The sequence below is a fragment of the Thermobia domestica genome, chromosome 12 (assembly GCF_964235325.1).
Source record: "Thermobia domestica chromosome 12, izTheDome1.hap1.1, whole genome shotgun sequence".
In the NCBI taxonomy this organism is placed as follows: domain Eukaryota; kingdom Metazoa; phylum Arthropoda; class Insecta; order Zygentoma; family Lepismatidae; genus Thermobia; species Thermobia domestica.
Window position 1 is genome coordinate 87998084 of NC_137465.1, and position 12078 is coordinate 88010161.

The following is a 12078-nucleotide window of genomic DNA, read 5'->3' on the forward strand; positions in this document are numbered from 1 at the left end:
CCACTGAGTAAATAAGGACCATTCTTGATTTTAGAAATACCCTTCAGGTTTACAACGATGTTATCAATCACCCTATATATCACCTGTAAATGGTGTTTACCCTCGCTCAAGGCAGCTTTACATATGTTCTTAACTTATTTATATTTTCTGTTTTTTCATTATGGTAAGATAAACGATTTTGTTAAAGAAATAAGGAATTATTTTCAACGACCTGTGGTAATACTGCACAAAAATAGAGTTGAAAAATCCGCATCTACCTGAATATCAACTGTAAATGGATATCTCTACTTACCTAAAAATTTTGTGACCCTTAACGCATGGTCGTATCAAGTGCCGGAGATCCAGAAATGATCATGACAGTGCAGGAGAGCTCATCGGAGAAGGGTGAGAACTGATTTTCAAATACTGGAGGAAAAAATCAGCTTTTACCTAGGAAACAAAACATTTATTGACTGACGTGAGCTGAAATTCAGTGGTACTATTCGGAGCATCAGCATTCAAATCAAAGTGCGCTTTCCTTCAAACTTTCCTCGCTGTACGGCTATTTTTGGAAGCAAACCTAACAATATTGGTGCCGTTAGAAAGATAATTTAATGCTCTACAAATTAAACTAGGGATGTTTTCTCATTTCTCAACTCATTGGGAGATACAGAGCAAACATAAAATATTAAGAACAAAATATATCAGTTTTTAATGTTAAGTCAAATTATCCGAATACCGGCTGGGTCTGTCCAAAGCATGAAAAGACAAAATCGTAAAGCATACCTTCGAGATAAAACCGGAAAAAGAAATTCATTAATATCTTGATTAGTTTCGGAGATATGGCCTTTTATTGGAAACGCTCATATTTTAGCTTAAGTAGAGGGGAGGGGGTGTATGGGGGAACGTTCCGCTCGCATGAAGCGACGGCGGTCTAGAAATAATCAGGGTAGTGGACTTGATGATTTAGAACCACCGGTTGCTTTTTCTCTCTTGGGTTGATCCAACTTCTTACTTTGGAGACTTTCCCAGATTCTGCCTCCCGACTATAAGTCTTATATATATATATATAATATCTTCTTATATGTTAATAATTATAAGAAACGATATGTTGAAAACAACTATTTTGAAAGCTCATCACCGATATCGTTCTTATAATTTGCACTATAATACAAGACGAGATTTTTTTCGAGTCTCGTGAGCAACACCAGTTCACCCAAGTCTTAGGCCCGTTACACAGTCACGCGGAGTCCCGCATGGCAAGATTGTTCTATTGATTCTTATGGGGCATACATAGTCACGCGGAGGCCTCCGCGCGCGGAGCAGCCTCCGCGTGGCCCTATCCGCGCTCCGCGAGGCAGATAAGGCCATTGAGCAAATGGGTGCTTACATAGTCAAGCGGAACTCCGCGCGCGGAGCAGCCACTTCTCTTTAAAATTTAAATAGAACGTGCATGGTAGCAAAAGCAAAATGCAAATTGATCCAGATTTCTTTTCTTATTTTTGATAGTGAGTTGCTAAATAATATTTTATACTGTTCTATAATACTATTTTCATATTGTTTAGTGTTATTTTTAATTCAGCTATATTGTCTTCGTTTAATTGGAACTTTCAATTAATGTCTTTGCTTAATTGGAACTGTACATGTGGTGCCTCTAACATACCACTGTTAACAGTACGTGACTATTGTAATTTTTGGACTTTCTTTCAACAAATTTCAGTTTCAGTTTCAATTATCACGGAGGTTAAATTAACACCATGTTAATGGGATCCCTCTTGTGAGGAATAAAAAGACCTTACATTCGTGAACAGGCATGGAACGAGATATGTAAAAGTTTTTTTTTTTTTTGTAAAAATGAAGGTATGGGCAATGAAAAAAGATAAATTGAGGCAAATAATTTATCTCTACTATTAAATAGTTGATTGGATGTGAAGTTCTAACCAAATGTACAAACATAGGTTATTTTCATTTGTTAAAAAACAGTATCTGTTAAGTGCTGTATTTTAAGAGCGTGCATATGAATTTTATTTAAATTGCATTTTTATAATTTCCAATGATTTTTTTTTTTCAATTAGGTCATCGAACGACTGAATTGACGTACGGAAATTATTGAAGTACTTCTCGTCTTCTCGCAAATCTATATACACAGACGTAAAGCTCCCTTCAAACTTCTTTGAGAAACTAAGGGGTGAATCTTGAGACATTTATTTTTCTGTGTTCTTCGTTTTCTCTTCTTACAGAAATATTAAGATGCCACTATTGTCGTTTCGAACTTTTTATGTTGATTCGCAACACTGACTGAGAAGAATCCTGTATATAATCACGTGACGCGTAGCGCGTAGCTACGGATGACTGTGTAAGCACACACGCGTAGTGCGGAGGGCGGAAGACGGGACGCGGAGCGCGGAGCTCCGCTTGACTGTGTAACGGGCCTTAGGTCTCAAATACTATTTTAGTGCTAAATGATCCGTATGTAAAGTCTATAAATTAGCAAAAGTGATTGTACAGTCACAATGAAGAACATTTAAAGATACTCAAATCATTACACAATATATTCCAATAATAAATATGGTTTAAGTATTGTTTGACCCTCTTACACCTCTCGTGATTTAGAAGGATTCTGAGAACTTCTAGATAAGGGAATACATTTTGTATGTAAATTTACTGAACGAGACGAGAAGTGAGTCGTCGAGGATCGAGACAATAGAGAAGTTTCCAACAATTGAGACGAAACGAGCCTTGTATAAAATTTAATAGACGAGACGATAAACCTTAATTCTGGTGTCCTCCCGTCTCATGGGCAACACTAGTTTGCACCGAAAGATATAAAGGAAACTGTTCAAATTGTAAAAAAAAAAAAAAAAAAATCTTTAAGTTTAACGTCCCACGATTATGCCGGTTAGGCTAAAGGAGACGGTGATAATGAGAAATGAGTGGAATGGTGGAATGAAGAAAGTGGGAGGAAACGGGAGAACCCCGAGAAAACACACAACCACGGTGTTTGTCCACCACAAAGTCCACACGGTGCGAGCTGGGATCGAACCAGGGATCCCAAGCACCGGAGGTGAACGCTCTACTACTGAGCCACCGAGCCCCCCGCTGTTCAAATTGTATGTGAACATATTCATGGTAGTATTAAGCGTGGAGTAGTTAATAATTTGTTCCATTTTAGGTGATCCGGCGAAAGTTATACGATGGTATGTTTAGTTTTCTTTGTTTAGAACGTGTGCTAAGGAAATAATTTACCAAATAGGATAAAAAATTCAGGATATGATCCTCACGACGGAGGCCCTCCTCACCCTGAATTATATGAGGGCGAGCGAGGGCGAGGGCCAACTTTCGCTTCTAGAGCGAGGAGAAGTTTCTAGCACGAGGGCGAGGTCGATGGACTATTCCCATTGCGAGGGCGAAGGTCAACTGCCACTCCGAGGGCGAGGGTGAGTGAGGTAGGGGTAAAGTAAAACTCTATGCATTACACTATTACCATCTGACGGAACAAGTACACTAAGAGACCAGTTTTACTTTTCTTCTTACTTTACAAAATAGTAAAAAGTACGAGTGACGGCGATGGTATTCTCGAGAGTGAGGGCCAACCTTCACTGCGAGGGCGCGCGATGGCATGACAAGCTTCCAGCACGAGGGCGAGGGCGGTGGACAATTGGCTAATTTATACCAGTTAGCCACTAGATAATTGTTTATAAATTTATTACTTCAAAGATTGCTTGCTGAACATTGCGAAAAAGGAAGTAAGTGTAGCAGTTAATGTAGTTATGTAATCAATGCGTAAAAGAAACACACTTCTGTTCATTCACGAACCTCAACGAAAAATGTGAAACAAAATGATATGTTTAAACTGAAAAGATTGTATGCATCTACCTGAATTCAGAAAATATTACTTCAATTACTTCTAACCTATATACGTCTCTTACTTAAACGTACTCAATAAGTAGTTGGTCATTAACAAACGTAAGTGGAAAACAAGAAGATGCTATTTAAAAAATAACAAAAATAAATACTTATCTATAACAACGAGATGATGTAACTAATACCTAGAAAATCTAGTTGGTTAGTTTTAATTCAAGTGATAAAACATCCTTCCGTCTTCCCTCTTTTACCTTTTGTCCCATTACATGCTTTAAGTTCGTCATTATAACTTAGTGTAGTCATCGCAAAAGTACAGTAAACTCGAATAAAAATACGCAATAACAATATACAAGCCACCAGATAATTTTGCCCTGTACAACTAGAAACTTCCATTAGTTTAAATATTTTTTGAATAATTCACAGTACTAACTTAGTACTTATGATAGTACGAAATACTACGAATCTGATATTTAATTAACAGGCATTTGACACATTAATTTTTACTAACTAGATATCTCCTATGCTTCCGGAATTACAGCTATCAGCGAAAAATTATTGAGGATGTGTCCACCTTAAAAAATATTCCATCCAATAAATGGTAATTTATCATTATTGATCTACTTCTAAAACCTTCAAATAGAAACTGGTGACCCTGTCTTTAAGAATAACAAAAAGATGCAAACCACCTCGACAGATTTTACTAAGGCTTTTGTGAATTACGATATACCCCATCCTTTTCTCATGACATTATTCTGGTACAGACAAGACATCAAGCCAACCTCCTTTGTAAAGTTACAATATTCACACTTTTGTATTTGCTACCTGGCGCTCACAATTACGTATTCCTTTGCATATACATTCAGTACAACTTCATTCATATAAAGATTTTTCTTTTAGTAAAAAGAGAGTGTATGATCTAGGATGTCGGGACCACACCCTTCATGTAAACGCAACACCCTGTAGTATATTTAGAAGAGAAGCTTAGTCTGTCCAGCTACACGTAGGTAGTCCCACTAACGTATAGTCAGCACACTGTTTCCCTCACATTAATGATAAAAAATTCTATCATCACGAATAATATGGTACAAACGTTCCATTTGGGTTAATGATGATAAGTTGCTTAGACAATTGGTGACATACGTGTGCTAACCAATGATGACGGCACCAAGGAGTTTCGTACAGGACCCATTTCTTATCACATGTCAAAACCCTGTTCAGAAGTGGCTCCTTATTCAGACGAGACAGCAAAGAAACACGGGTGTCTGCTCGCGTTGGCTTTTGGCCCGGAGTCAAATCATGTGTGACCCATCGACCCAACTTGTAGTGCTTCTCAAGTTGATGGAGGTGTTCCCGAATTTTTTTCCACTCAGGCTGAATTGTAGTTCCAGTTCCGCACATGTCTGGCAACAGTTCGACTGAAGATCTTCAGTTTGTACGTGTGTTGATCTTCCAGCACGTGGTACGTGTTCAAATGTTTCGTCAATGTCCTTAAACTTGTTAAACCAGCGCTGCACTGTCCAAGTAGTAACGAGAACCTCACCAAACTCCTGGCATATCTTCCGCCCCGCTGCAGCGGCGTTTAATCCCAGTTTTAACTCGTACAGTATACACGCCCTTATGATTCTCTGTGGAGGTCCCATGTTCATTCTGTCCTTACACAGGTCCACAGTGTAACTGAACTGCCACAACCAGGTAGTATGTTCGATATATCAATACCAACAACTGATCTTTCCTATAGCTCCATTAGCATTTAACTCGCGATGTGAGGGGCAATTGAACATAGACCTGCACAAAAAGTGACAGAACTTTCTTGGTAACCTTTATAAGAATTAACAAAAATCATGCTTGGCATTGTCAACCCACGCACAGACTTAAAGACTCCCGTATTTGATCCCAAATCCAATAGTATGTGTTCAGTCACCATTTGTGTTTCATGTCATTCTTCATCCCCATTTTTGGAATAGGATACTTGGAATAGGCATTTTTCCCCAGTCACCATTTAGTTCTCCTGCAGGCAGGAATCTGACATCTGTCTCCCAGTAAGATCGTACCGCATACTACGTATACGTTGTAGCATGGCTACCCTCGGAACCGAATGGTACGTGTAGGGCACCATTGGAACTAACCACCACACTCTTCCTCGGTAGGGTCCTTCAAGCAAAACAGAACTTCCTCTCATTGCGGTACAGGTACACCGTACATTATCAGACCCATTTATTGATGTAGACTGTCTCCCTTTAACCCTTTTAAATTTTTTGGCCTGTATACAGGCCATGGCGTTGACCTTCGGAATTTGTTTTATAAATCTATAGTAAAGCTTTTCACACCGGGTTTTTTGCATTTATTCAAGTCTGGAAGCATCAAAGAACATGTTTTATGGGCATTTTGCAGTCACGTGTGCGATGCCTGGGGGCAGTGACGTCACTTTTAAAAAAGGGTAAATTTTAAAGCTTTATTTTTAAAAATTCGTGACGCATCCCTATTCATCTTAGAAACATAGTTTGTAAGTTGTTGGTTTCGTTATAAAGCAGAGTTTCCTAATGTAGCACTCAAATTTCCCTATTATGTACCAGAAGTGGGAAAATCCCGCCCAAATCGAAAACAGGGATTTTTTAGGAGAAAATTTTCCTTTTTTTTTTTTAATTTCTCCCCTCAAGGATATAGAGACATATTAGAAGTGGTACCATTGGAAACCTACTCTTATTTGGAACAAAGCGAGATACAAATCATGATCCTAGAATAAATAGAAATGTGCCAGGAAATTTTCCAATTTTTGAATTCTTGCCTTATTTATACATTTTTAGTCAATTAGTTCAGTAAAGTATCTACACTATTATCACTATTTATCCTAAAATCATAAATCGTATCTCGTTCTCTTTGACATGAATCGGTCTTTCGAACGGTATAACTTGATATCCGTATCGTGCATCTGAGGGGGAAAATTCCCCTAAAAGGGAAATTTTTGTAAAAAAAGATCCTTTTTCTCCAATTTTGGGCCCCTCCGTGCGCCGCGGGTGGTAACGCTCAACACCCAAAATATTCCAAAATATACTACATAGTGTATGTAATAACTGTACGAAATACCAATCTCGTATCTTAAAAACTAAGGGCGAGAAAAAATATTGACCCATGTCTCAACAATACGCATGTTCCCCTATAGCATAAAACAAAAAACGCCGAATTCTAGATAAAAATTTCCTGACACATCCTTAATTGTCGTAGGAATACGAATCATACCTCACTTTCTTTGGCATGAATCGGCCTTTTCAACGGTAGAACATGCATATCCGTATCGTGCAGCTAAGGGGAGAAACTTTCCCCAGAAGGGAAACTTTTGTAAAAAAAAAAAAAAACATTTTTAAATTTTGGGCCCCTCTGTGTGCCCCGGGTGTTAACACTCAACGCCCAATGTAATAACTGTGCGAAATACCAATCTCATATCTTGAAAAGTAAGGGCGAAAAAGTATTGACCCATGTCTCAACAATACGCATATTTCCCTATAGCATGAAAAAAACGCCAACCTCTAGATAGAAATTCTCTGTAAAAAAAACTTTTTTTTTCAAAATCATGCATAACAGAATTATAACATTAGGAATTATAACAGCAAATTGTACTTACTTTATGGAGCTTGATGCAAGTCCTTCCACCATGCTCCATCTTCTGACACGCAGTAGTACACTGCACTTCAAGCATATGTGGTATGTGTTGAGTGATCTCTGCTTTGTCTTATAGCAGAGTTTGCACCTCCTCTGCACTTTAGTTTTCACAGGCGCATGATCTGCAGCCTCTGGAAAACTACTCCCAGATGTACGAGGGCCATTCGCCCGTGATGGACCAGCCATACCACTCTTTCCGAATTCCACCAACTCATACAGCAGAATTGTTGAGACAGGGTTAAATATTTTTTCTCGCCCTTAGTTTTCAAGATATGAGATTTGTATTTCGCACGCTTATTACAAACACTATGTAGTATATTTCCAAATATTTTGGGCGCTGGGTGTTACCACCCGGGGCTCACAGAGGGCCCAAAATTGGAAAAGATGATTTTTTTTTTTTTTACAAAAATTTCCCTTTTGGAAGAATTTTCTCCCCTCAGGTGCACGATACGGATATGCAAGTTATACCGTTGGAAAGGCCGGTTCATGCCAAAGAAAACAAGGTATGATTCGTGTTTCTACGACAATTAAGGATGTCAGGAAATTTTAATCTAGAATTCGGCGTTTATTTCATGCTATAGAGGAACATGCGTATTGTTGAGAAACGGATCAATATTTTTTTCTCGCCCTTAGTTTTTAAAATATTAGATTGATATTTCGTACAGTTATTACATGCACTATGTAGTACATTTCAAAATATTTTGGGCCCTGAGCGTTACCACCCGGGACGCACAGAGGAGCCCAAAATTGAAAAAAAGATTTTTCTACAAAAATTTGCATTTGGGGGAATTTTCTCCCCTGAGATGCACGATACGGATATGCAAGTTATACCGTTCGAAATGCCGATTCATGCCAAACAAGACGAAGTACGATTCATGTTCCTACAACGATTAGTCTTTATGCTGAAGCGCATTGGATAGAAATTGACTGAAAGTGTATTGTAGAGGGAAAATTGGTAAATCGGCTATAACGTCAAGACTATTTTTCTCCGTACATTCTTCGTTCCTCATTATTTTCACAACGAGGTAAAGTTTTTTGGTACCATTCGTATGTGCATGTCGTATACCTGAGCGGAGAAATTCGCGATAAAAGAGGATTTTTTCCCAAAAATCCCTTTTTCCCACTTTGAGCGGGAATTTCTCACATTTGGTACGTAATAGAGAAATCGGACTGATGCAGTTGGATACCTGCTTCAGTACAAAAAAACGAGGTACGAACCATGATCCTAGCGTCAATAGTAATGATATTGTAGCTGCTTGGCTGAAAGCCTAAAAATTACCTTAAAAACCCCAAAATTTAAAACAGTTAAAGAGAATGGGAATGTTGGAGCGGCAGCTTTTCTAGTAGAGTCGTGAATCCTGCACCCAGTAAATATGTACGAAAATCTGAGACGAAGGATTATATCACTAACTTACTTACTTCTGAGGTACGAGTGTGCGTTATAATACAAGAGCACCATCCCATACAGTAGTAGTGGTCGACGTATATCTCGCCGAGTCAGCAAAAATTTCTCGATTCTGATTGGCTGAGAGAGGTCACGTGACGTTAGGCCCCGCCCACGCGGGAAATTCAAATTTTCCAGGTCACGTGGTATGACGTCATGAGTCACCCTGCGGGGAAATCCCTCACTAATTTGTTTGCTTTTACGGGTAAGATGTGTGTTTCTGATTGGTTGATAGCTGTCACGTGATCTTAGACCCAGGGATATTTGAAATTCGTTCCCTTTTACGGGTAACATGAATGCTTTGGTACCACGATGATGATTGGCTGACAGAGGTCACGTGATCTTAGGTTGTGTGATATTTGAAATTTGTTCCCTTTTATGGGTAAGATGAGTGCTTTGATACCTCATTCTGATTGGTTGACAGCTGTCACGTGATCTTAGGCTCTGGGATTTTTAAAAATTCGCCCCCTTTTATGGGTAAGATGCGTGCTTTGATACCTGAGGTCACATGATCTTAGACCCTGGGATTTTTGAAATTCAGGTATCCTCTTTGATGAGTACTTTGGTACCACGATGCTGATTGGTTGATAGAGGTCACGTGATCTTAAGCCCCTGTGACTTTTGAAATTCGTTCCCTTTTTACGAGTAAGATGAGTGCTTTGGTACCTCGATTCTGATTGGCTGATAGAAGTCACATGATTTTAGACCCGCCACACGGTGAACAGATTACGTGGGAAAAACCCCCTCACTCATTTGTTTCCATTTTACGGGTAAGATGATTGCTTTGGTACCACGATGTTGATTGGTTGATAGAAGTCGCATGATCTTAGCCCCCCCCCAGTTCATGAGGGAAATACAGAGCGATATGACGGCGATCCACCCTAGACCTGGATTTTAGAATTTGTTCCCTTTTTTATGGTTATGCGTAAAGTTCCCATGGAGGGTTCAACCTCCTCTTAAATAACCTTTTTTAGGTATCATGATATTGTACTGAAGTTTACATTAAATATTATCGTTCTCTTTGGCAGATAAGATGATTACCAGCTTTTTTACTTTGATGGAGATCCTGTCCTTGAATTAGTAGCCTATGTCTCTGGAAGTAACAATGGTGAAAGAGGGTTGTCGCTTGTAGATTTCTTATAACACATTGTTGTGAGTTTAAGCGATTTTTTAAACGCTCAGTAAGCGCTTCATTAATGGAAACAGTGTTGCCAGATTTTTCTTACCTAAACTGCTCTGATTCTTTTCGAAACGGTTCCGCAGAGTGCAAGAAATTTTAAACTAAAAATTTTTTCGAACTAAAAAAAAAATTTTAAACAAAAATTTTCAAACAAAAAATTTTCGAACTAAAAATTTTGAAACAAAAATTTCAAAAAAATTTCGAACTAAAAAATTTAAACAAATTTTTTTTTGAACAAAAAATTTTAAACTAAAAACTTTCGAACTAAATTTTCAGATCAAAAATTTTTCGAACAAAAAATTTAAAAAAAAATTTCGAACCAATTTTTAAAAACAAGTTTCGAACTAAAGTTGTAAACCACATCTAAAAATTTTCAAATCCAAATTTTTTTCGAACTAAATTAAAAATCAAATTTTGGACACTAAAAAAATTCTTTAATTATTTTTTCGAACAAAATCATGTAAACCAAATCTTGAATATATTTTCCACCTTAAATTTTCAAGATTACCATGATTTGAAAACAAGTGTTCAGGGTTTCAAGAAATAATAAAACATATTTTTTTTAACTTGTTGTATTTTAACGAAAAGTATGTGCTCTTCCTATACATGTTTATTAACATAATAAATACAGGATCTAGTTTAATGAATATGTTGGACGTGTCATCATCTTCGAATGTTGTAGACGTATCCTGTAAAGAAAAAGAAGAAACGACGGATTACTTTAAGAATTTCTTTTTTTTCTGAAACAATAAAAACGAGTCAATATTGATAAGAGAGAAATAAAACTTACTCGTAAATGATGGATCTGTTTAGGCTCATCTTCCTCCTCGGGTACATTTCATCCACTGATGGATGTTTACGAACTCTTCTGGGTACTGCATTTTTCTAGGTGTTGCTGCTTTATGGTCAAGGTTCCCCCTTGGGTACGAGATTCTGCATTTCTTCCACTGATGGTGGTGTTGGTGGTGATTTATGAACTCTTGTGGGTACTTCATTTTCTTCTTGGTGTTGCTGCTTTGTGGTTAAGGAAGGGAAAAAGAAAAGGAAAAGGAAAAAAGAAATGGTGGCCTTATTGGGTATTTACAGTTTTTTCTTTTTCATCTTCTTTTTCCAGTTCCATCTTCTGTTTTTTAACGTACCCGTACGGAACCGTATCATAAGAATTGAGTTCTTTAAATCGACGTTTTGTGTACTGGATACTGTACATTTTTTCTTCCTTTCGTGTGATGATGGTATGGTCTTTGGTCCTGCATATCTTATGGGGGATAGTGATGGTGACTTGTCCACGGCATTGATTTGTAATCATTTCTTTTAGCGTGTTGAAATTTAATTGTTGTCCTGCATTGTAGTTTAATGTAAATCCTCTAATTTTACATATGTAGCTGGTGACGTTGGTATCCGGATTGTATATTTCTAGGCTGTAATTTTTTGGTCCTCCACTGACAAATGTTTTGATGTATGCTCGTGGTCCGTAAGACTCCATCTCATTCGATAAGCATCCCAAGTACGTAGAAGGTTCAATGGTTGACTCCCCGGGCTTCTCCGTAAATATTACAGAATCCGTGTCGAAATATAAAACACGTTCCTGCAACATTTCCAGGTACTTGTACAGTTCCAGACGTGCCTGACATGTTGTAAATACACCTAACACGACATTGGTGTTTCGGTTTTGAACAGGCACATGTTCATTGTACTCCCAGAACGCATACAACATCGTATCATTGATGGGTACAATTTGATGGAGTTTAATGTCGGGGGAAGTGAGTTTTTCATAAAATTCTTCCGGCCGATCAATAATTGTGGTCTGGCTAAAGTTTGTACGCTGGCAAAGCTTTCCCCATAGAGAGTTCCCACAAAGCTTAGATAAACTTCTTCGTGCAGGATTATTTTCAATTTTGGTCGGATCCAATGCAATACCTTCACGCTCCAGGACGGTTTGTATGAATTTTGATTT

At 38.0% G+C, this 12078-nt stretch overlaps 1 protein-coding gene across 1 annotated transcript in view; it reads left to right on the top strand.

Moving 5' to 3' along the window:
- Positions 1–317: 317 nt before the first annotated feature.
- Positions 318–12078, top strand: part of LOC145666021 (putative gonadotropin-releasing hormone II receptor) — a 683846-nt gene continuing 672085 nt past the window's right edge. Inside the window, exon 1 of the mRNA XM_081733125.1 lies at positions 318–384. Within this exon, the coding sequence (XP_081589251.1) occupies positions 318–384 (67 nt within the window). The remainder of the gene's footprint in view (positions 385–12078) is intronic.